Source organism: Fringilla coelebs, assembly GCF_963513975.1.
Source record: "Fringilla coelebs genome assembly, chromosome: 22".
Lineage (NCBI taxonomy): Eukaryota > Metazoa > Chordata > Aves > Passeriformes > Fringillidae > Fringilla > Fringilla coelebs.
In genome coordinates, this window is record NC_140048.1 from 3032267 (window position 1) to 3058532 (window position 26266).

Genomic DNA, 26266 nt, shown 5'->3' on the forward strand with positions numbered 1-26266 from the left:
GCAAATGGCACTGCTGGCCACCCCTCCACTGCCATCTGAGCCACGCCATTGCCACTAATCCTGGACACAAGAACGTGCAGCTGGAGCCCCTCTGGAACTCTGCTCCATCTTTTGACTTTGACAGCTCACTTCAACTACACAAAACCATCAATAAAATGAACCAGCTGGTACCAGGACACAAAGGCTGACAATGGTGCCTGCTAGGACACAAAGGACACCCAGTGGGACAACAAAGTCCTGGCTGGGCTCTGCAATGTGGGGCCATGGGAGGGGGAGAGCCCCCCTCACCCCCTCCTGGTTCAAAGGGCAGCGAGGAGAGAAGGGCAATTAGAACTGGCAATTGCCTTCCCCCAGCAGCCCCCCTGTGTCACTGAGAGAGACTGACAGTCCAGGGAGGAGGGGACAGTGCAGCCAGCCCTGTCCCTGGGGCATGTCACTGCTCTCCTGGCACCCATCAGTGCCTGCACCTCTGAGAGCCTCCCTTGTTCATTTCCCAATTCCTTCTTTAACTGCTCAAGCATCTGGGCCTGAGTCATCCGCCCAGTCTGTTTCATTTGAGGTGCTTTTTCTTCATGCCAATAAAAAAATCTGGCCACAAAATATCCCCCATCAGTCCCCTCTAGCCAGCAAAACCAGACCCTGCCATGTTCCCTGTGTGGGGACCTGCTCTGAGCCAGGGGCTGGGCAGCAGCTGGCGCCTTCCTGAAGAGCTGTAGGTGCCTCATTTGGCAGGAAAATGGCAGGAATTCTTCAAGGCAGAGAGACTGGAGAACAGTACTGGGAGAAAGCCATAGGGGAGAGCTTTTCCTTATGTGATCATGGAATCATAAAATCCCAGAATAGTCTGGGTAGAAAGGACCTTAAAGATCACCTCATTTCAACCCCTGCCATGGTTGTGGTGATGAAAGAACCTTGGGTGATCAGAACTACCACCCAGCTGCTCATTTCCCCAAAAATTGGAGGGAAAAAGGGGCAAGAAAACTTACAGGCTGGGATAAGAAGGGGAATTCACCAATTACTGTCCCAGGTTTAAACAGACACAATTTAGGGAAAAGTAATTTAATTTATTGCCTTAAAATTTGGATGGTGGAAAACATCAAACCAGCATGTTTCCTCCTCAGTCCCCAGTCCTTTCTCAGATTCAGTTTTGCTTCTTCACTCCAAACTCCCCTAATCAGCCCCCTCCAAAAAATGTGGCACAAGGGACATTGAGGGCAACAGGTCAAGGTCAGCACAGGGTGGTTTCTTCCTCTTGCTTCCTCCTCACCTTTCCTGGGCTCCAGCACAGGAACCCCACAGTCTGCAGCCCTTCAGGAACACCTCCTGCAGCGTGGTCCTTTGTAGTCTGTGTTTTCATCAGGAATATCCATTTTCCCTGGAGTGCTTCCCCATGGGGTGCTGTGTGAGTGTCTGCCGTGGCATGATTCCATCCACTCATGCAGGGAACAACTGCCCTGGTCTGAGTCCTCCTTGGGCTGCAGGGAAAATCCACAGCCCCATGGAGCCCCTCCTGCTCCACCTTGCTGCTCCTCTTTCACTTCTCACTGCGCTCTTTCCTTCCTCCCATCTGGCATCTCCTTCCCTTTCTGAAATGTTTCCACAGAGGCACCATCAGCTTCGCTGGTGGCTCAGCCTTGGTGACAGAGATGGGACCAGCCCCCGAGGGGCTCTGCTGGCTGGGATACCCCCCACTGCACACGTCAGCCCCCTGAAATCCTTCCTGTGCAAGCCCATGTGGGATGGCAAGCTGCACGCCCAAATTGAGCCAGGGAAATGGGATGGGAGAGGAACTCAAGGAGAAAGAGGAGTTTCTGGAAGCAGGAGAAGTGTGGGGGGCCAGCAGGTGCTGCAGGAGGGAAGGGGCTCTCGGGGGGGGAAGGGGGGAATTTCCCACACTGCTGATTTCCAAAGTCTCTGTATCAGTCACCTTAGTGCCAAAGGTTGTTTCTGGGCAGGGCTGGAAAAATAATTCAGCTGGAGAGAGCCTGATGGGCATTCTGGCTCTCTGCTGCAGGACAAGCTGTGTAAAACACCTGAGAAAGCAGCTTTCCTTGGCTGGCAGTGGGGACAAGTGCAGCCAGACCAAGAAGCTCAGGACCTGGGCAGATCTTTGTGTTGATCTGCAGCTGAGTGGGGGGAGAAGCCTGAACAGCCCTCAGCCAGCTGTTTGTTTTGGTCATTCCCCATCCCACTGACTCCTGCTCAGAGCTATTCCACAGATTGACCTTTGCAGCCCTTTGGTGTTATGAAACACAAAATCCTTTGGCTGCAGTGCCTGCCTGATGTTCCCTCCTGGCTGGGGCTCCCTGGGTCACAGGGATGCCCTGGGAGCAGGAGGGAGAGGCTGCCCTGGAAACCACAACATCATCTTACAGCCCTTCTGAGGTTTCTCTAAGCTGGGACCCAGTGGAAAACCATTTAGTGGAGGCCACTCTCAGGCACCCCAAGGATGGGTTGAGAAATATCCGTTGTTTGGCTTAATAAGTAAGTTTTAAATCAGAATAGGTCACTTAGAGCCACGACATTGCGTGGTTTAGCTGCTTGCTTAGCTTTCCTTTCTCAGTCTGAGTAGCTGGATTTGCAGAAGCCTCAAGTCACAAGCTCTGAACTCTCACCCAGATGTGATTTTGGGTGGAATGGAGTTCATTTTCCCAGTAATTTTCCTTGTAGCTGGTACAGAGCTGTGTCTTGAATGCAGTAGGAGGATAATGCTGATAACATACTGCTGTTTGAGCTGTTGCTGGGCGATGCTTTCCCTAAATCAGGAAGAGTTTGGGCTCCCAAGCTCTGCTGGCTCAGCGGGTGCTCAGGAAGCACAGAGCAGGAGATAAGGAGGCTCCAACCACCAGTGGAAGCTGCAACTCCACAAGATAAGTCAATGGCCTGTGTGCAAGAGTCCAGTAAGCTGTTAGAAGACCCTGGACCAAAAATTACCACTGGAGGCATGAAGAGCATGTGCACAGACTGCGAGGGTAGAAAAGCCCAGGGATCTCTTTTTTCAGGGTCCCTCTGTAGAGACACCCAGCTCAAGCTGTAGCACTCAAATATTTCTTCTTTTTTTTTTTTTTTTTTTTTTTTCTGGAATAGGATGTCTCAGACTGTGCTGCAGGGAGCCAAGGGCAAAAAAACTTTATTAACAGTTTGGCATCTCAGGTGGGACCCAAGACCACAATCTGTGATCCTTTCATCTCCAAAGATCCATTACCAGCAATGTGGGACCTCTGTTGGGAGGCTGTGGCCTTTTAGGAATGGAATTCTCCAATTTAGTGCCCCTTGCTTCCCTCTCACCCTCCACCTGAGGGTGGCTGAAGAGGACAGTTGGAGGCATGAAAGATAAAGATGGTTGAGGTAAGAACAATTTACTGGAAACAGCCATGAGATAAGAAAATGAACAGTAACAGCAACAATGCTAGAGACAAAGGTTTTAAGAAACTATTCACTTGGAGAAAAAAGCACCCAATAATAGACAATACCCAACCACTTCCTCAACTGACAGGGACCCCTTTCCCCTTCTCCCAGAAGAGTCCCTTTCCCTGCTCCCAGCGAATCCACAAGGTGGTTCAGCACCTCCAGGTCCTGGTCATGGCCCTTCCAAGCTACTGAAAAACTGACACTGTCCTGGTTCTGACCTGGTCAGAACCAGGACCCAGCCTCCGAAGGATGAGGGTTAAAATTCCAGCAGCAGATTTGGTGAAAATACTGGAGTGAGTTTCTCTATACTGGGGGCTGGGGGGGTTGAACCCCTCTCCTGCACAGCCTGGCCAGCACAAGGCACACACGGAATAGGATTTAAATCCCTTAGTTCCTGAAAATGATGGGAAAATAGACCCAGCACTGAGAAAGGAATGCCTTTAACGGAGGTACTACAAAACTGAGAAGAGAATCTTTGGCACAGCAGGTCTGTCAGAAAAGCACAGATATTTCATATGGAGGACACAGGCCATTTATAACCAGAGATGGAGCCCCAGCAGAGCAATGGCCACCACAAGGGACCTTTGACAGCACAGACTCACATTTCTGAGGCACTGACTGGCTTCCCAGGACAAAGGGATTGTTGGTAGGTGCGGGATAACTGGCCATGGGGCCACCATAAAGAACATTGGTAGCAGGAACAGAAGAAAAGCAGAGTTCCCAGAAATGGGAACAGAACCATGAGGAGCCTGATCTACTCTAATCAGCAACGAGGTCATTGGCCACCCCATTCACCAAAATTTGGGCACAGCTCTGGGGCACAGGCACAGGTTCCACTGGATATTTTGGGCACAGCTCTGGGGCACAGGCACAGGTTCCACTGGATATTTTGGGCACAGCTCTGGGGCCCAGGGACAGGTTCCACCGGATATTTTGGGCACTGTCAGATTTTGGGCTGCTATTGGAGATTCTGGAAGGAAGGGATGGTACTGGGGAGAATGCCCCTACCTGTGAAGATCTGAAGAAGAAATGGGACAGCAGGATCTCCTGAGGTGCATAATCCCCTGGATCTGGAATGTGACTGAGTGCACAGCCATGCCCTCCTCTTTGGAGAACATTTATGATGTACTTTGTAAATAATATATTATATTATATAAATTTTATCTTCTATAATTAATATAACAAAATATAACATAATATAACATATACATTATACATATAATATATAATATATTATAATATAATATTATATTATATAATGCTATATTCTGTTACATAATATTATATAATATCAATACTATTATAGTATATTAATATAATAGCAGTCTGTTATCAACATTTCCAGCTCATAACATGTTATGGATGCCCACACCACAGCTCCCCATTTCCCACTCTGCAGTACCACTGGAGCCAGGAAATCACCAGCAATCCTCCCTCTGGCTGCATGGCTGGACAGATGCTATGCTGCTTGTGGAGGGGTGAGGCCTGGCCCATTAATCTGTACTCAGAGAGGCTGGCAGCTGGATTAGTGCTTCAGATGCTCTTAACATCTGCAGCTGCAGGACAGCCCCCAATTCCTCAGCTGGAAGCCGGAGGTAGAAGCAAGGCTGGTAAGAGCTCTTTTTGGGGGGTTGGGGATTGAATTGCTGCTGCCAGGTAGATGGATGAGGGAGATTTTATGGCAGATTTTGTGAGAAAGGTGGTGGTGCTGCTATTATCCTGGCACTTCCAATTGTGTCATTCAGTCCCTTGGCTGTGATTCCCAGGGTAAGGGGATGTTGTTGGCTGTGTAGAGGGAACAAGGCAAAGGAGCCTTGCGGGGAGGCTGGAAGGACCCTGTGGAGGATCCACAGTGAAAATATGTCACCCCTGAAGGCCTCAAAGCTTCAGTTTCTTGTGTATGGAGGTGAGGTGAGGATGGTCAAGGGAAATGGGAAGTCCCAGAGCTTGAGACTAAACGCAAGATGCTGCCAGATGAGAGGCAGAGAGGGGGAAGGCGCTGCTGAGGACTTTTGTGGTTACTGTGTTTTATCTCATAGAATGGTTTGGGTTGGAAGGGACCTTTAGGACCACCTCATTCCAATCCCCATGTCCCCCATGTCGCCCCTGACCCCAAAGCCAGTCTTGTCCCTGCAGCTATTCTTACCCAAGCTGGGCTTTGTTACCTCTTTGCTCTGACTGCTTTTTCCTGCACCAACTCTGTCCTTTCCATCACAGGGGTTTACAAGCCCTTTATTCGTGGGGACCAGCAGCACAGGGGATGAGAAGAGCCTCCTGAGCAGCCATGGAGGGGTTACAGCTGCGGGTAAGGATGCCCTCATGCACCTCCCACTATCCTTCAGAGTGCCTGGCAGATAAGGTGAAAGCAATCTGGGCTCCATCTCTGTCCTGTGAGCCTGGGAGCTGGGAATGACTCCCTTGTCTGTCACTGTGGGAGAACTCCAGGAGGCTGTTCAGGATTAAGCCCAGGGAGTGCCTGAGCTCCCGGCTTAGCTCTCCATGTCCCCTCCCCTTGAGCAGCTCCCCAGGCTGGCTGGAGGCACTCAGGGACTGGCCCTCTCCTGTTTAATCTCCTCCTGTTCAGATGTCAGGAGGAGATGAAGCTGCTATAAATAGATGGTGAAGCTCTCCTGGTTTCAGCTGTGATTCACACACATGGCACAGAAGCATTAGGAAGAATTAACATCCAATCTCTCAGGCACTTTCCTGTGCAAATGCCATGCTGTCCCTGTCACTTAAGCTCCTTTCCCAGGGCAGATCAGCAGCACTCTTTGGAGGGCCTGGATGGGCCAAATGGATGGGGAAGCCCAGAGCAGGACTCCAGGGAAGATAAACCTGGAGCAGGACTGGTGGGCAGAGAAGGGCGGCTGCTCCAGCCGGTGCCAGAGCAGCGCCTGCCCGTGAGGCAGAGCTGCCTTTGGGAGATGCCCAGGGCTCCTGCTGCCCCCTGCCCGGGCTGAGGCTGGCCAGGATGGGGCTGTTCAAGTGCCCGCACGCCTGGAGGAAGGACAACAGCCTTTGGGACTGAGGCAGCTCCTGGAGGTGGTACGTTAGGGGCTGGGGGTCTTTCTGGCTCTCCCTAATCCCTGCTGAGCTGTGCCTTGGCCAAGCAACCCTGGTGGGGCAGGACAGTGACCTGGGGGGTGCAGTGGGAATCCCCAGTTTTTTTCCCCATCCTCATTTTGAAAAGCTGGGGGAAAGGAGGGGGGGGGGAAATGTATTCTACTGCTAGGCTGTCCCCATGGGAAGCTGTGTGCACTCATTCCTGCAAGTGTTTGCATTCATTTGCATGTGTTTAAGTGCTCAGTGTCCCCCTCCCCCTGCCTTGCTGTGTCTGTGTGTGAGCTGTGAGTCACAGAGACATGGAGTCAGGGGAAAACCAGAGGAAGGTGAGACGAGACAGGTCCTGGAGTGGGAATTGTGAGGAGGGTTTATAGGGATCTATCCATCTGCTTGCCTGACAGTCTCCCAGGTGCAGGGGAAAAGTGGTATTTTCCCTGAAAAGTAGTTTGGAGGGTAGAGCATATCCTCGGATGGAGGAATATTTCTCACATGTCCAGGTATCTGGTGTGCCATCAATAAGGGAGAGATCCATATCTCTAGGCCATGGTGTTGCCAGGGTTTCTCTGCATTCCCACCAGACCACAGGGCAGAGAAGGAAAAACCCTTTCAGAACACTCATGATCCACATGAAGTAAAGGGGAGTTTGGACAGAAGGATAGGTTTGGACGAAAAGGTGAGCTCTAAGTCAGTATCTTTGTGTCCTCAGTTCCTGGCCCAGGGAGCCTGGAGCCCATGAGATGAGGAATATACCAGAAAATAGTCTTCTCTCTTGTTCTTTGGCAGTCAGGAAGCAGGGCTTCTCAGTGAAGCAAGGAGAGAGGCAGAAAAATGGTCAGAGAAACTGAAAATTGGTGGAGGAGTCAATGTTACTAAGATGGGACTAAATCCAAGAAAGTCACCCATGAGCACTCCAGGGCAGAGGGCCCTGTCCCCCTCCTTGCTGCAGGAAAACAGCTCTGGGTGACATCCTTGAACACACACTGAGCCACAGCATGAGGGGATTAAAGAGATCTCAGCACAGGCTTTTCTTTGGGTGATGGAATCTCCTGCCTGCTAAGGCCCTGAAGGAGGTTGGTATTTCCAAACAAAAGTGGGATTGGTGTCAGGATGGAATTCCCCTATTTAGAAACAAGTCACAGGCTGGAATAGGGACCTGGAGCACTCAGGCAGGCTCAGGTGTGAGTGGGTCTGCAGGCATCTGCACAGTCTTAAGCCACCCTTGAATTTTAATTATGTTATGGAAGAACCTAACATAAGCTGCTTTCAGGAAATCCTATAGGAATGCCTGACCAGGCTGAAAGTTTTCAGGAAAAATTATGATATATTTCTGTTATTATGCAGAAAGTGGAACTGTAACTCAGAGTTCCAGTGAAGGCTGGAAAACCCAGCTGGATCCACAGAACCATGTGTGAGTCTGGGAGAGGCTCTGCAGATTCCCTGGCTGTGAGTGACAAGGCTCAGTTGGTTTGCAGAAGCTTTTGCATGAGCTATCCTGTATCTCCAAAACAGGGGGGGAAAAAGGCTGTGTGGAAATCTAAAGGGAATATTTCAATCTGTCTATCCTACAAGTGAGTCCAGACAACCTGAAACAGCATAGGAATGTGGAGCATATTGGATGCAAATGGCAGGCCATATGTTTTATAACATTAATTGCCAAACTTTCAAAAGCACCCTCCTGACCTCCTGCAGGCAGTGAAGGAGCACAGCTCAGGCTCAGGCACCTCCTCATTTGTCATCTGTTCCTTGTTTTTCTTCAACATTGATCTGGTTCTCTCACCAACCTGGATGGTCTCCAGTGTTGTGAGAGCTGCACACACTCAAATATCAGGCAGTTTTCCAAAACATGGCATCTGTAAATGCCAAGCTTACAGATGGTACGTGATAGAATGGGATTTACAGGCACAACAGAGAAGGGTAAGGGCAGCACAGAGTGAAAAATTCCATCATTCATCTAGAAAAGCTGGATCTGCTCAGATGGTCTGGCTGGTGGCTGCCATGAACAGATGCTGGACTCTGGAAAAAGGGTCTGGAAAGATATCCAGGAATAAGTCATGGTGATTGAGAAGGGAGGAAGTGAGATCTGTAACTGAGACTCCTGCCAGGCTGGGATGATGAGCTTCACCTGCACGGAGGGGAGAAGGCAAAAAGAGTGGTTGGTGTTCCAGAAGAACTAGCAAGGGGAGGAGTTCCTGGCTCACAGAGCTCCCTGAAAGCCAGGAAGTCATTTCTGGTTCCAGTTACCCCAACAGGGGCTGGTCTGCCCTGCCCTGGTGTAGCAGTGTTACTGAAATTATCCCAGAATGGTTTGGGTTGAAGAGACCTTAAAGCTCCTCCCATTCCACCCCCTGCCATGGGCAGGGACACTTCCACCAGGCCAGGTGAGTCCTGTCCCTGCAGCAGCTTTGTTCTCCAGCACAGGGGCCTCTCTCCCAGCTGACACAGCAGGTGTTTTCTCTCTCCCCTAGCCCATTCCTTTTCCATTCCCAGCAGGCACCCTGCAGCCGGAGCTTCCTCAGGCTCACTGCCATGGAGATGAAGTGGATCCATGTCTTGGTCATCTTCCTCCTCCTGCTGTCCGTGGCCATGACCGGCTGCTTCCTGTGGCAGTACAGCCTCCCCAAGGTGGAGCCCAGTGAGTAGGGGGTTTAACCTGGGTCGTGGTGTGCCACAGAGATTTGGAAGACTAAGAAAATGTTTCTTCCCAAAGAGCACTTCCCCAAACACAGATTTCCCCAGAGAGCAATAAAGCAAGGCCACAGAGGAGGTGAAGGCTGGGTCGATGGAGGCACCACGTCACTCTGCTGCTGCCCAAGGGAGCTCCTTCACTCCTGGCCTGGGTTTGGATAACTGCTAAGGAGGCATTTTATTTTAGATTCCTTATCTTTTATTTTTCCTGTTGTTACTCCAGTTAGTTACTCCAATTTAGAAACAGGGTTTTTTGTACTTTACCATCTGCTTCTGTGTTTGCTCTCTTTCCTGTTCCCCAAATCTTTGCCCTGGCTTAAGCCCCCTGGTCCACGCTAGAATTCATGGAATCAGAATCATAGAAAGGTTTGTGCTGGATGGACCTTAAAGCCCATTCTGTTCCACCTCCCTGCCGTGGGCAGGGACACCTTCCACTATCCCAGGTTGCTCCAAGCCCTGTCCAGCCTGGCCTTGGACACATCCAGGGACTGGGCAGCCACAGCTGCTCTGGGCACCCTGTGCCAGGGCCTCAGCATCCCCCCTCACAGCCAGGAATTCCTTCCCAATATCCCACCTATCCCTGCCCTCTGGCAGTGGGAAGCCATCCCCCCTTGTCCTGTCACTCCATCCCTTGTCCCAAGTCCCTCTCCTGCTCTCCTGGAGACCCTTTAGGGCCTGGGAGGGACTCTAAAGCCTCCCTGGAGCCTTCTGTCTCCAGGAGAACACCCCCAACCCTCCCAGCCTGGCTCCAGAGGGGCTCCAGCCCATGGAGCATCTCCGTGGCCTCCTCTGTTGATTATAGGAAACTCAACTGATCCGCTCAAGGCACTGCACAAGGATTAAATATACACAGTGTCAATGGATCAGAGTTTTAAGTAGCTTAAAGGTGTCATAAAATCCATGATGAAGGTGCTAGAAGTATTTCAGAGACCAAGGGTTGAGAAGGTTTCAAAGCACACATTTTTATCTCAGAGTGCCAGACTGCCTGTAGGCTGTGTGTATCCATCTCCAAGATTTCCTAGTGCCATTTCTCTCCTCATCCCAATTTCTCATGCTTCATGTTCACCTGGTAAGCATGAAGATGGCATTTTGTCCCCAGCTGTCAGAGCAGGGTAGCTGTATTTATGAACACCTTGGGATCAGCTGGGAAAATAGTGCCTCCAAGTAAGGGAGTTCCCATCTCTGTCAAAGTTTAAAGATCTTTGCTGGCCACAAAAATTTAAGCTCTCTGTGGGACATGGAGGATGCAGCTGATTCAGGAGACAACTAATGGAGTGGGTGTGGGGCCTACCAAGTGTTGCTAATGCTGGATTTCAGGTGGCCTTCACAGGTCACTCCTGGCCCCATTTCTGAGGTTATGATACAGGGATGACTCTGCCACTGCTGTCCTGAACCCCAGCTCACACTTTCCTTTAGACATGGGCATGCCCTTCCACGGGGCTAAACCCACTGCCAGGCACTCCAGAGTCTTCTACAGCCCCAGTTCTTTACTGTCCCAGGTTGCAGAGTTAGTTGAAGTACATTCTGTGTCCATCCCACGTTGCAATAAGCAATAACAGTGCACAGTGCCCCTGCCAGCCCTGTTTTACATCAGACAGAAATAATTCAGCAATGTCCTTTCTCTATGCAGAAATGTCCCTTAGGCCAAGGCAAGCAAGAAAGCTCGTGGGGGCTGCTGGGTGAGGTTCAGGCTTGCCCATGTGTCTGCTGAGGTGACCTGTGACACCCTAAACTGTTTTCCAGATCCATCTGTGTTGGAGGTGAGGTCAGAAGCTGTGCAGATGTGTCCCCGCTATCCTGAACCAGTTCCACTGGACCACCCCCTCCCCATCCTGAAGGAAGCACTGGAGAAGGTCTGTGGGGAGGAGGGAGCAGAGGGACACACAGCTCTTGGCTGCTCTTCTGCAGGGGAGATGGTGGATTTTGCCACTGAACATCCTGGGGAAGGAGGTGGGGAATTGAGGAGGGGGAGAACATCCAAACCTAGAGATGGATGTGTGAACTCCTTCAGTGAGCAGTTCTCTTGCCCAGAGGGTGAGCTGGCATGGACAAACATCACTTGTCCATCAGAAGGTATGGTGAGCTTTCACCACCAAAACATAATAACTCTTTGCATCTGGTCCACTATTAGGCAGCCCTCATGTCTTGGAGAGTACCTGGCTCAAGTGGTCTCTGGTTCCAATTCATCAGCCAGGGCCAAATTTTCTTTCTTTGCTGGCTTCCCCCACAGCCTTGTTTAAAAATTATAAAGATGCTTATACATAACTCCAGGGGAGGGAGTGGAGGGGAAAGGAAGGAGGAAGGGGAAGGGAAAGAAGGGAAAGAAGGGAAAGAAGGGAAAGAAGGTCTGCATCTGTCTGGAAGTGTAATACACTGTCATGATATTGTCAGTATGAGATGGATCTGACATTTTAGCACTGCCTGAACTTCTGGCAGGCTCCCTGAGCTCTGAGGAAATACTGCAGCATTGCTCTGACTAGACTGTCGGGACCATACGAATAATCATGCTCTGACGGGACATTCCCTATTTTTAGCCCCCATCACTTGCTCTCTCACTTGTCTCCTCACAAGTAGAGGGCAATCAGCACTGTAAACAATATTCAACATGCAAGTGAATCAGGGATTTATACAGTGAAAAAAAATATGTTTTCTGTGTATTTTATGTTACTTCTCTAATAATCCCTCCTATTTTATTTGCCTTTTTGTCTGCACTGAGCAAATGTTTCCATAGGAACATCCACCACAGCCCTGAGGTCCTGCTGCTGAGAGCTCAGGACCAGGTTTGGGCAGTTTCCCTGCACACACAGCTTTATCCACACTGAATTTCAATTCCCATCACTTCTCATACACTTTTATGAAGTCTCTGCCTCTCTGCAGGTCCAGGCCCGTCTAAAGGTCAGACTCTGAGAAAAGGAGGGTCATGATTGTTGACATGAATCTTAGACTGACATGGGCAGGAAGAGGCCTCAAATCTCACCCAGTGCCACCCCTGCCATGGGCAGGGACACCTCCTTCTATCCCAGGCTGCTCCAAGCCCCGTCCAGCCGGGCCCTGGGCACTTCCATGGACCCAGGGGCAGCCACAGCTGCTCTGGGCACCCTATGCCAGGGCCTGCCCACCCTCACAGGGAAGAATTTCTTCCCAATGTCCTACCTAACCCTGCCCTCTGGCAGTGGGAAGCCATCCCCCCTTGTCCTGGCACTCCATCCCTTGTCCAAAGTCCCTTTTCATGGTCTCCATGAGAGCAGAGCCTCCTCAGGAGGTGCTGGTGCACCAGATGAACACATCCACAGATGTACCAGATAGGCCACTGCTCCATGGGGAGGGAGGGCAAAGGACCCTGACAGAAGTGCTGGACACAAGGTGGATGTTTCCACTTGTTGCTCTCAGTGCACTTTCCCTGGCCATTCAGTGAAGAGACCCCAAGGACATGACTCGGTTTGGCTTTTTTTGCCTCAAATACTGGGTCTGGAAGTGCCACGTTTCTTATGTCTTAACCACGGTGTGCAAAACAAAACCTGTGCCTGAAAATGCAAATTATATGTGCAAGATGATGACATAGCTTTGAAAAAGTCCCAAAAGGGCAAGATTGATGCATTCTGCTTGCAGGAGGTGGGTGCAGAGCTGATGAGGAGTTCTGTACAGCTCAGTGAAGAGTTCTGCACGGCCCTGGCACAACAGGGAGCCAGGAGCAATCACAGCCCTTTAGCTGCTCAGAGCTGTTTCTCAGGTTGTGGTTTAAACAGAAGTCCATGGGAAATAGTAAAGGAAAAAAGGTTTCTAGAAAACTGTGAAAAGTAGGCTTTGGAAATAGAAAAAACAGAAAACTTAGAGTTAAGCTGTAGCTGTAAAATCTGAAAGTAGAAAAAGTTAAAATTGTATAGCAAGCAAGGACATCAAACAATAGCTTGAATCTTAGGTTTGGTTAAGATAGACCTCAAGACAGTAGGAAAATATGTTTGGCAAGACACTAGAAGGTTTTAAGCTTAGTAATGGAGTATTATGTATTGTTAATAGAAAGAAGACGAGCGTGCATTGTGTGAAGTAGGTGTATGTGTACTTATAAAAAAATTGCCTGTAAGCTTTAGCAATAGGCTATTGGCTGGAAAGTTTTTGGAATGTTCTAAAACAAAGAAATCTTTGGTTGTTGCTGGCTATATGTGAGCTTTGCCATCTTTGTATTGTCTCAACCATGTAATGAGGCTGATGCTGCAAATAAAGCTCAAGGAAAGTATCCCAGCAGCCCCGTCCCATTCGTGAATGAAAGAGAAAAAATAATCACACCAACACAGAGCCCAAGCTCCAGAGGGTTTCATGGCATGGGAAGTTTCATGGGATATCTGAAAAGTCTTTTTCTCATAAATCTTTGACCCTAAAATACCAGTGCAAAGTACAGATGTGCAGAATACAAATTATAAAAGAAGAAATTGCAATTATTACACGTTGATATTTGGTTTTAATCATAAATATTACAAGCATAAGCACCACATTCTTCTACACAGTGGATATGTAGACTGAAAAAGGACGCAGGATAATTCAACAGAAGCAATTCTAGAAGAAACAGATAAACAGTTAAAATTTTTTTTTTCCAGAACACTGTTCATAGGATCACTCTCGAGTGCTTGGGAGTGAGGAGGGTGGATGATCTGAGCCTTCTATTGCTTGGTACAGACTGGATGCATTGTAAGACTCCTCTTTGGGAGTTCATGGTTTCCCTTTCTCCCCAGGTGGACCAAATGCTGCGGCAGAAGATGCACAGCTCCGGGCTCCCGGCCATGTCGGCCATCGCCATCTACAACGACACCGTGCTCTGGACGGGCAACTTCGGCAAGAGGAACGCCTCCGACCCTGCCTCGGGGGCGCCCAACGAGTACACCATCTACAGGTGAGGCACCTGGCCCAGTGTGAGAGCCAGGAGTGGGCAACCACGCCTCTGGAGAGCTGGTACCTCTTGTATTTTTAGGGACTCCCATGGCAGGGAGGAATGATACATCTGACTCCATGTTCTCAGAAGGCTAATTTATTATTTTTTTATGATACTATATAATATAAAAGAATACTAAACTAAACTATACTAAACTATACTAAAGAATATAGAAAGGATACAGACAGAAGGCTAAAAGACAATAATGAAATTCGTGACTCTCTCTCCAGAGTCCGACACAGCTTGACTGTAATTGGCCAATAAGTCAGAATAATTCACAGCAGAAATCATCACCTGCTGGATAAACAATCTCCAAAGCACATTCCAAAGCAGCAAAACACAGGAGAAGCAAATGAGATATTATTGTTTTCCTTTTTCTCTGAGGCTTTTCAGCTTCCTGGAAGAAGAATCCTGGGCAAGGGGATTTTTCCAGAAAATATGACAGTGACAGATGCCTGCAATAGAGACGCCATCACAAACTGCAGGTCCATGCAGGAAACTCTGCTGGCTTATGCTGGAACTTTGTGGGACAAAGTGAATTCCCAGACTGTTATATGCTGGTAGCTTACTGAGTTACTTTGGATTTTTTTATGTATTTTTAAATTTAATTCTGACAATATTTTAAATTGGAATAGCAATGACCCTAAAGATCCTGAAAACATACTGTTCCTTACATGGGAATGGCTTCATGTCCAGGGCACAAACCCAAATACTAAGAGCTGACACAGATTTGGAGAGCAGAGAGGAGACAGTGCCACAGGATTCAAAAAAATAATAAATGTTGGTTAGGGAAAAACTGATGTTTGGGATGAATATCTGCAGAACACATAAAGCAGACCCATAAGCTTATTTATTGTTCCAGTGAAGTCAAATTCATATTGGCTGTTATTTTTTAGGTTAAGACAGAATAAAGCTCTTAATGTGTGCTAAAACCAAAAACGAAGATGAAGGAAATGCTTCCTTCCTCAATTTTCAGTGAATTGTAACTGTGTTACCTAAGAAACATGGGCTGCACTCTGACTATAAAATTTTGTCCTCAGAATGAACAATTTTGGGCAGTTTCAGCAGCTGTGATTATATGTCTCTTCCCCAACTGTATAATGGGAAAGTGACCTTGTGCTATTTTTCCTCCAGAACCCCTGAATCATTTAGGTTGGAAAAGATAGCCACGATCTGATTCCAACCCCCTGCCACAGGGGCAGGTGTCAGGGCCACGTCCCCGGGTGGGCTCGAACCACCAACCTTTCGGTTAACAGCCGAACGCGCTGACCGATTGCGCCACAGGGACAGCCTGGATGGACTCACAAACTGTGGGAATCTGCCATTTTGGGACAGTTTGGTAGTGCTGGGTAAATGGTCTAACTCAATTATTTGAAAGGTCTTTTCCTACCTAAATGATTCTGTGATTTTAACCTTAAAATTCCAGTAAACAATGTGAGAATGTTTATGGTGTTTTCTAACCAGTAATTTACAATTTATGTCTTTTTATGAATGCCAAGTGAATAGAACGAGATCAGCAGCCCACTGCACTGCTGGAGACATTCAGAGGTTATGTTGCAGTCTATAAAGATTCACATTTAAGGATATTAATTCAAACTTCCTACCTGTATTTTAACCATTCCCTCTGGAATGAACAAAGGTGTAACACGTAAAATCACGGTGATCTCTTCTTTCCTCTTGATTCATGGGCTTCTTAATGCTAAATTTCTCCAAATGTTTCTTCCCTAACAGAATTGCCAGTGTCTCCAAGATCTTCCCCACCATTATGTTGTACAAGATGTGGGAGGAAGGAAAAGTCACATCCCTTGATGACCCACTGGAGCGTTATGCCCAGAACTTTGTTATCAAGAACCCTCTGGGGAGGCTCAAGGACTCCGAGCAGAGATACACTGCAGATGGCCTGGTGTTTCTGGACAAAGGCTCCGTGCCCCTGAAGCCATCCCTGGTCACCCTGCGCAGAATGGCCAGTCAGCTTTCAGGTGAGGCAGCTCCCTGAGTGTCCCTGAGCCTCTCTGCCCTGGAAAGACACATCAGAGAGAGCAGACCCTATTGCAGGAATAAAAAAAACTGCTGGGAGGCTGTTTCCCAGCCTGGACCCTGCACTGTGCATTTCCCAGGGACCAGGCATGGCTCTTGGAAGCAGGGTGTCACAGAGTGCTCCAAGGGAACTCTTGTCCAGGATACCTGCCAGAAAAGGGGCTGAGATGATGAGGTTTTTTCCCCTGCAAGTTGAACACAGATTCCTTTCAGGTGAACACAGATTCCTTTCTCCTCACTACCATGATCTGAAATCAGGTTCCAATTGCACAACAGTATTTTGTACTCCAGCCCTGAGCGCTCTCTTTTTTCTGAGATGTAGAGTTGAGGGTCAAATCTCTTTGCTTTGTATAGAAAGACCTCGATTGCTGAGCTAAATTTAGCTGTCAGTGTGGTTCCTGATCCGGGATTCCTGAGCTATTTATAGCTTGGCATTTGCTGTCAGAGAAGTGTTAATCTGCTACCTTCAGAATTGAGGAACTCATACATCAAGGGAGAAGGAGCTCACAGGACTAAGAACTTTACCCTTTCTCTGAAACAAAGCTGCTAATACTTGACTGAGGGATTACAAAATGTAATGGCCAAAGACACTGATATAATGTGTGGTATTTTGGTCAATCTCTGTAACACTTGCATTTTTCCTGGTTGGAATAAATGCCCTAAAATTAGGACCTAAAATCAAAATAGCATGTCTGCAACTTGCAGGACCTCAGCATGGGGTACAGCATCATCTGAAGAAAGCTAATATGAAAATGAGGGCTCCCCCAAATGGATTGATACTGAAATCTGGAAAGAGGCAGATAAACAATCCAAAGTGGCCAGTGGCCACATCCCTGCCCAGCCCCTCTGCCTGCAGACAAGGTGTGGCTCCATCCAGCCTGATGTTGTCTTCGGGGCACCAATTCTGCCTGGTCCCCTCTGTCTATCCTGAGCACTTGAAGCTGCTCTGACTGCTCCTGTCACCCAGGGAGGTGTGATGTGCACCCCAGAAATGTTGTAAGGAGCATTAGTCAAAAGCATATCTGGTCATGGCATAATTGCTTTTGCTGTGCAGCCCTTCCATTGCTTCCATCACTATGTTAGATTTGTGCCCCTGCTCAGCTCCTTTTATGCTCCTGTGTATTTTTGGATTTTAGAATGTGGCCCAAATTTCCCAGAGCACCCCCAGAGGACACACCAACCCTTGGACCCTGACAATTCAGCAGAAGGAGGTGTACAGTTTCAAAATCCCAACTGCAAATCGAAGGAATGTTCTGGTTCCACTTTCCGTTTGCTGTGTGTCAAACCCCAAAAAGGAATAAGCTCTGCTTAGCACTGGGATCAAAGCCACTGCATGACACATTGTAAAGTGGGTTTCATCTAAATTCTTCCAGTGGAAACTGATCTGTAATAGATCCTCATTATCTAGTCTCTCCATTGCATATTACAGAAGTAACTCCAAAGGTTTTTCTCCTCAGCACTCGATGGGCCCATTGCTGGAGGGAAGCTCCAGCTTGTTAAGACTGTGATTTTCCAGTCCACACGAATGACAGGATGGGATGTGATTGTAAATTATTAACAACGTGCTTGTCACTTCAATTAGCAGCCCATGAGGCAGAAATCAATGACTCTGGATTATATTATGCTCTGGTTTATCATTTCCAATGAACCTCAAGGAGACACTGCACTGCTGTCACAGAGCTGGTGAACTCTCCCATTTCTCCAACATTTTCTTTGCTGCCACTGGGGCAAGTACACAATGAAGGAGCCCATTGTCCACTGGAAGATGTCTGCATCCCTTATCTGGTCGTGCAGCTGCACAAATAACCCTGAAGCAGGGGGCAGAACAGTGCTCTCACTCCAGCTCAAATGCCAAGTTCTGGCCAGCTGGGAAAAACAAGTGTTGCTGCCAAAAAAGAACGGGGCTTCATTCAGCCTTGCCAGGACGCAGGACAAGAGGAAAAGGCCTCAAGTTGCACCAAGGGATGTTTAGATCACGTATTAGGAAACAAATTTGCAGAGGAAGGGTTGTAAAGCATTGACAAAGATTGCTCAGGGGAGTAGTGGAGTCACCATTCTGGGAGGCATTCAAAAAATGTGAGAAGTGGCACTTGGGGACATGGGTGGACAGGACAGTGCTGGGTTAATGGTTGGATTCCATGATCCTGGAGGGCTTTTCCAACCTTAGTGAATCCATGATTAAGACATGGTCACTGAACACATGATTGTGAGTAATTTTTCTGTCAAAAACATACATTTCCCAATTTCGTCCCAAACATCCACATCAAAGCAAGCTGCAAATGGCAGCAACGATTCCATCCCAAAAGTGATCCAAGTTCTGGCCTAAGCAAGCCCCAGATCCTGTGCAGAGGAGCTGGGGTGATTAAAAAAGTGCTGACCAAAGAATTTTAGGGAATCAGTGTTCAGTGAGGAATGAAAAGTGAAAACAACTTGATATTTTATGCACTTAGAAAGCCTGAATAATTAAAAGTGGAAAGAACCTTGTTTTTTTTCTATATTCAGAAACCCTGAATAAATGTTGCTAAAGATGAGGGGGAAGATAAAAGTACTTTATCCCAAGTCTGGAGTTGTCCAGAGAAGTTTAGGCCCTCTGTGGTGAAGTGTAAAGAATGAAATCCTGGTGAAAGGAGCTGTTACACATGTTTGTAGTCACGGGAATGCAGTCACATGGAAATACAGGGATTTCCCAACACCCCCTTTGCCCCTCTCTTCCAAACCACACCTGGGGATCCAGGATAATTTCCATCATTCCTCAAGGCATTTTCACTGAGATGCAGCAGCCCAGAGTTGATGTTGGAGTTGGACCTATGTAAGCCAGAGCCAGGAGTCCCTGACTTGATGCCATGTCCTGCAGCCCAGCAGGAGCAGGCAGGCCCTTGCTGTGTTTCCAGAGCACCACTGGTGCTTCCATTTTGCCATTGAATCTTGCCTTTGCTCTGTCTTCCCCAGAGGCATCATTTCCATGATTTCTCTCTTTCCCATGGCCCAGGTCTGCCCAGGAGGCTGCGATCCACCAGCCTGCTCTGGAAGGGCAGCACACAGGACGCCCTCGCGCTGCTCAAAGACGACGTCCTGGTGGCCGACCCAGGAACCAGGTCAGACACATTCCTTTGGGAGCTTTTGGTCTGGATGTGTTCTCCACCCTCAGCCCCATCCCACCCTCCATGGCTCGTGGATAAAGGCAGCTATTCCTAAAGGGAGCTTCAGCCATCTCTTCACATGCCTGGCAGAGGCTGGGAAAAAAGACTGTTAGAGGTGTCAGGGTTGGGTTTGGTGTTTTAAGCCGAGATGAGCCAAATGAAACTGCTATAGTTCACTTTATGAGCATTAAATGACACAGGTTTTCAAAAATGGAAAGGGACTTTAAATGTTTTAAATCATCAGAGATTTCAGTTAAAATCATGCCTGTGGTGAATTGTGTGTCTCTAAATTATCAAAAAGGTCTATGAGTGCTTGTTTCAATTCCTGTATCCTGTTAAAAGTCTGTTACCTGGGTGGCAAACAGTCAAAAATATCATGGCATCATAGAATCCCAGAGTTATTTGGGTTGGAAGGGACCTTAAAGATCATTTCTTTCCAGCCCCCTGCCATGGGCAGGGACACCTTCCAGTATCCCAGGTTGCTCCAAGCCCTGTCCAACCTGGCCTTTGACATTCCCCACAGCCTTCAACAGGATCCAGTGGACAACAGATGAGGGAAAGGATTCAAGCTAACTGGGGAGAAACTTTCTAAGACTGCAAAATCGTTTGGTAATTAATTACAGCCTGAAATAATTTACCCAGGATGGCTGAGGATCTACCACTCACTTTTGTTAGTTCTGTCCCACGTCATATAGGGGTCTACAACAGATATTCATTAAAGGATTTTAGGATTTTAATACCATCATTTTCTTTGGTATTTTTATCTTTATTGTAACTTATCTCCATTGGTATCTTTATTTTATGATCTCCATGAAGATAAATAAGGACATCCCCTCACAGTCTCTCAACACCTTGTTAATTGATATGTTGGTAGTTTTCACTCTCTCTCCTTGTTCCTGGTTATGCTTCCCACCTAACAGATCATTCTTCCCAAAGGAAGTTTACATTCACTGATACAGATGTTTTAACATATTTTTCTATGTTAAAATTCAGCTCCATTTCAGATACAAGGTTTTACATACAGAATGTGATTGTTCTTAGGGTAAGAATATAGATGCTCACCATGCTTTTATTCAACTAAATGGGCTGGAAAAGGTTGAAGTGGTACCAAATTTATGATCTAAATAGGTCTCAATGAGATGGGTGGCTTCACACAATTAAAGAAACCAACAAGGTTGAAAATTTAATGAATTTTGAAAATGCATTTTTAAAAAATGCCCCTTCATCTTTTCATGCCATTAAACTTCATTCAATTCTGAAGACATAAATCACTTGATGGTTATTAAAGACTGGAGTACTCAAGTTTCTTTAATGATTCCACATTGCTGGATGCTGCTTTGTGGGCTTTTAAGTGCTCTTTAAGTGCTTTTACTGTCTTAAGGTAGCTTAGGTATCTAAGTGATTATCCCATGGCAAATCCCCAAAGTGGTTTACCCAGGATTTTGAGACCTTTAAGGTGAGCACCTGGAACTCCCCATGCTGCTCTTAAAAATAATGGATGGTGAACAATTATAAACAGCAAGTCAGGTTATGCAAATATAGAAGAGTTGTTTCTTTTCTGTCTCCGGCTCTCTCTGTACATCAGGGTTAAACAGCTCTTTTGGTGTTCCCGTAAAACATTTCTGTATCTTGATTTAGCAACAAATCATGGCAACAACATGCAGCTTTTCTTGTGGGAATCCATAAAATCAGAGGGGTTTGGGAAAGCTGCAAAAGGCAGGCCTCAGAGACAGCAGAACTGTGATTGGAGCTAAGCAGTAGCCATGAGATAGGTCAGCAGAAAAATTATGTAAAAAGTAGAAAAGTAAGGACAAAGAACAATGGTCTGTGTTTTAACACTTGTCTAGAATAACTCCCTAAGCTGCAAAAAAGTATATCTAGCAAGATATTAGGAAGTTTTAAGCTTAATAAAGGAGCTTATGTTTTAAGGCTGACAAGCAGGTCTTTTATTCTAAATAAGCAGGCATTGTTTTAACTGAAGGTACATGTGCTTACAGTGATTGGCTAGAACTACTGTCAGTATGCTTTTGCTTTATGTGATTGGTCAAAAAACTTTTAAAGTAAGTTGTAAGATTAAGTTCCTTGTCTGCTGCTGGGGTTGTGAGCTGCTGGCATCTTCCCATTGTCATAGCCATGTAATGAGACTGATGCTGGAAAATAAAACAGCTGAAGGCACGTTCCACAACAGCCCCGTCCCGTTCATGGTTTGTACATAGCCCCCGGCCGGCGATATTTCTCTGTGTCCCCTTCATCCGCCATTCCATAAAATGTGAATTTTTCCCTAAAGAAGAAAGACCAGCCACTGATTTTGCATATCACTGATGAACAGCTGATCCCAATATATTCTTCTTCTTTCCAGATGCCACTACAGCAACCTGGCCTTCTCCCTGATGGCGCATGTGCTGGCTGAGCACGCCGCCGACGGGCAGTACCAGCGCTGGATCTCGGAGAACATCCTGGAGCGCCTGGGCATGGAGGACACGGGCTTCGACATCACGGCGCCCATCCGCTCCCAGATGGCCGTGGGCTTCTACGGCAGCCAGCAGCCGGCCCCGCTCTACGACCTGGGCTGGTACCGGCCCTCTGGCCAGATGTACTCCACGGCTGCCGACCTGGCCAAGCTGGCCATGGTCTTCCTGGGCACTTACCACCGCCGGCTGCTCGAGCCCGACACGGTGAAGACGATGCTGACACCCCTGCTCAAGTGCTCCGTGGAATACTTTGCTAACAAGACAGGCACACCCTGGGAGATTAACGAGCAGTTGGGATATGATGTCATCAGGAAGGATGGGGACCTGGATGGTTACTCAGCAACCTTCTCTCTCATCCCCAAGCTCCGCCTGAGCTTCATTGTGCTGATGGCAGGGCCCAGACCGCAGGGTGGGGACATTGTGACTCAGACATACGAGTATCTCATCCCTGCCATGGAGACAGCATTCAGAGAGGCTGACAAAAGCTTGGTTCCTCCTCCAAACCCAATCCCTTATGTTGGCTACTACACCTATTCCAACCTGACTTTCTATGAGATCAAAGTTGGAATTGGTGGGGTGCTGCTCATGCAGCAGTTTGGGCCGCACGTGGAAGAGCTGATCCCTGAAAAGTATCGGACAATCAAGCTCCACCACCTGGAAGATCGCGTTTTCCAAGTCGTTTTTGACAAGGAGTTCCCATGTGTTCTGCACCTGGGCTCTGCCTCCATCTCACTGGAGACACAGAATGGGCAGCTCTTTAACTTCTACCCCTTCGACCGCAAGGGTTTGTCCCCTGGCTTTGACGCCCCGGGGCTGAACACCTACAACGTGGTGCGCGTGCTGCGCAAGCCCGTGTTCTACAGCTAAACATTCCACACTCCTCCCTCCGCTCCTGGGAGCTGCCTCCAAATCTGTGTCTTACCAGACTCTCCTGCCTGTGTGGCATTGTGGATGCCATTCAAAAGGGAAGGATGGAGGCAAATGACTGTTTTGCCAAACAAATCCTTCCCACTTTTAAGACGACTTTAATGATTTGTCTCTGGCCTCCAGCAGTGCACAACAGGCCAGCTGGCACCCGGACACACCTGCAGGAAAACGAAGTGGAAATGTGCTGGATGGATGTGTTTGGATGCCATAAAAGAAAAGCCAGGCGCTAAAGTGTCCACTCTTATATTGTCTGTTTGATGACTACTGTGGTGATCAAATACTATCATCAAAGGGCTGAGAATTCCCTGGGTCTCTCAGAAAATATCTCTTCATCAGTCCAAGGATTTTTCCAGGGCTTTTCAAGAGCCTGTCTGTCACAAACAAGATCTTTTACCTGGGTTTGCCAAAAGCATTATATGCTAAAAAATGGCACCAGTCTGACACCAGGCCCTGCTTGGGATCACTGGGGAGTGAGGGTCTGTTTCTTTCCTGGATCATAAACTTTCAAAAGTGCAGAGCAATGTGGCTCTGTCTTGGCTCCTTGGCTGGTCCTTCAAAGGATGTGGGAGCATTGTAGAAGCTGAAGCTCACTGCTGGGTGGAGGGTGTAGGAACACAAGGTGGGATGTTCCAGCTAGACTCGGCTCTGTAATGGTCTCAGTATCCAGGAAAGTGTGTGAGCATGGCGTGGAAATTCAGGAATCATGGGAACCTTTCTGTATGTTTTGGGCAGGATGTCTGGATACAAACATACCCACTGGGTTTCTGCAGCTGGAAGGGAAGATCTGGGAGAAAGTGCATCAGCCTGGGGAGCACCACCTTGGCAACAGTACCCCTGCACCTGCAGAGTCACTGGTGCATTTCATTATCCCTCCCTGTGCCAAGGCAGGCAGGACAGGGAAATGGGTCACACCAAGCCCAGGCAGTGCTCCAGGTGTGGGCAGAGTGCCTGGACTCCTGCCCAGGAGGAAAGGGCCCTGGAGGTGCTGGTGACAGTGGCTGAACATGAGCACAGGTGTGCTCAGGTGGCCAAGAAAACCAATAGCACCTGGCCTGTCCCAGCCATGGGGTGACCACAGGACCAGGGCAGTGACTGTCCCCTGTGCTGGGCACTCCAATCCTGGGTCAGTTCTGGGCTCCTCATGACAGGAAAGACCCTGAGGGGCTGGAGTGTGTCCAGAGAAGGGAATGGAGCTGGGGAAGGGTCTGGGGCACCAGAAACAGCTGAGAGAGCTGGAAAGGGGCTCAGCCTGGAGAAAAAGAGGCTCAGGGGGAACCTTCTGGCTCTGCACAACTCCTGACAGGAGGGGACAGCCGGGGGAGGGTCGGGCTCTGCTCCCAGGGAACAGGGACAGCACAAGAGGAAGCACCCTCAAGTTGCACCAACAAAAGTGTAGGTTGGATATTTGGAAATTTTTTTCTCAGAGTGTTGGAATTGGAACGGGGCAGTGGCAGAGACACCATCTCTGTAGGTGTTCAAAAGATGTGTGAATGTGGTACCTGGGGTCATATTTAGTGGTGGCCCTGGCAGTGCTGGAGGAACAGTTGGACTCAATGACCTTGAAGTTGTCAATGGCCAACACCACCTCATCACCATTGTGATGAGGACAATGTCAGACAGGAGGGCAGACACAGGACCATCACAACTTCACAGTCCTGGCTCCTCAATGCCTCTCCAAAATCTGGGGATATTGTGGTTTCAGTCCTGGGTGGAGCTGAAATAAAAGCAAGCAGAGGTGCAGGGCAGGATAGTTCTGACCTTAAAGTGAATATCCAAACTGCAGGGCATGGCAGAGGCTGCACAGCACTGAAATCCAGAGGGAAGTGTGACAGGGGCACTGCACAAGGTCTCATAGAAACTTGCACAATCAAAGACCCTTCCAAGTGCATGTTCTGATATGAGGTGTATCCTCTTGCAGAGCAATATCCTGCTGCTGCTGGTCCAAACAGACTCTTGGATGTGGACATGTCTCAGAGAGGATGAGAAAAAAATGCCTCTCTGATTCTCTCAGTGTTTTCACCCTGTGGGCTACTCTTCAGCTTCAGTTTTGAATAAAGAGACCATCACTGAAGGCCCAGAAATTCCCTGCCTTTTCTCAGAAAATTTCAGTTCCCTGATCAGCACCTGGAACCGTGCAAACCTTGCCTTACAGAGCTGCTGCTGTGTTGGTCTCCTCTGGACTTTGTAGAAGATCACATCCCATACCTTGTACAACACTGTATGTTCAATATTTAGTCTGGGCTATAGCAACAGCAATAAAACCTGTGGAAATGCCACTGTCTTGTGTGATCACACCCAGAGGGGGAGTACAGGCACATTTGGTGCTGATTTCCTGAGGACAATATCACTGCCATAACACTCCTGACACAGCCAAGCCCATGGGATGGGATGACTGATTGCAAGATCCTGGAGTGGTTTAATTCTGGTTCTTTTGAGCAAGGGCTATGAGGCAGTGAGGGGCTGTCCTTGCTTTGAAACAAAAGAAGTGATTGTTTACCCTCAAAAGCTTCCAAGAAAAATTAGGATTTATATCCCGTGTCACTCACTGGCCTGGAGGAAACCTCACACTGGACAACTTCCATCTGTGTGATGGAAAGCTGGAGATGTTTTCATTTTCCAAAGAAATGCAGACACCAAGAAGTCTTTTCTAGTGAGTCACCCTCACACCTGTTCACCAACTTTTGGGGTCTCTAATTCATTCTCATTTACAGCAAATCATGTTCTTTGCCACTCCTGAGTCAAATGCATTTCCTGAGATGCAGCAAAGCCTGGCTCACCCTGGGAAGGTGAAGAGGAGCTCAGTGTGGGCAGGAGAATCCTTCCCTGGCACAGAGGGGGAAAAGTGGACCTTGAGAGATCTGTACAGAGAATTTGGGAGAGGCCATGCATGGCAGACAGGAAAAGGTGGAGTTCTGGGCTAGTCCACTCAGTCATGGAGAGCAGCCAGTCACAATCCTCAGTCCAAACTCTCTTTGTTACTTGGTGCCAAAGCAGCATCCTGAGAAGAGCAGAACCTGCTCTGTCATTGGGAGGGAGGGGGTCAGGGGGTGATGGGGGTGACCTGACTCAATTAGCAGGTGTTTTACACCAGCTCTAACAGCTCTGTGTGAATTTGCCTTTTATTTTACTTGAACTTTTACAGAATCTAAGTTACCACTATGAATAATGTTTAAAGTTTTGTGTACACTTGCTGCTGAATTTAAAAATATCCCACTGTTACTTCACCCACGTCAGAGACTGGCTCCACAATCCATACAACAAACATGCAAACTCTGCCCATCTGCTCACATTTCACTGAATCTGTGCTTTAAAAAGTGACTCAATGTGTCTGCAACAGCCTATAGAAACACAGGGCTTAAAAATGTTTTCAGAATTACTCATCAGGGAACCAAACAAATAGAAAATGCTTCATTAACATTCCCAGCATCAAAACCAGACAAAACCAAAATTCACTTTATTGGTTTAAGAGACCAAATTCTGCCCTAAGGAGCAGTAATGAAACCACATAATATTGTAATAGTGCCCCTTAAATTGTAGTTACTCTACGAGTTAAAAGACTCCGGGCCACTAACAATGAGAATAACCTGGCAAAATATAAACACCTACAT

The 26266-nt window shown here is 47.9% G+C and overlaps 1 protein-coding gene across 1 annotated transcript; it reads left to right on the plus strand.

Moving 5' to 3' along the window:
- Positions 1-5695: 5695 nt before the first annotated feature.
- Positions 5696-22598, plus strand: LACTBL1 (lactamase beta like 1; the record flags this gene model as incomplete). The annotated part of the gene is made up of 7 exons (XM_084220280.1): positions 5696-5716; positions 8962-9106; positions 10903-11012; positions 13887-14044; positions 15815-16062; positions 19110-19215; positions 21620-22598. 7 exons carry the CDS (start codon positions 5696-5698, stop codon positions 22596-22598), a joined length of 1767 nt encoding a protein of 588 aa, XP_084076406.1.
- Between the last annotated feature and the right edge of the window lie 3668 nt (positions 22599-26266).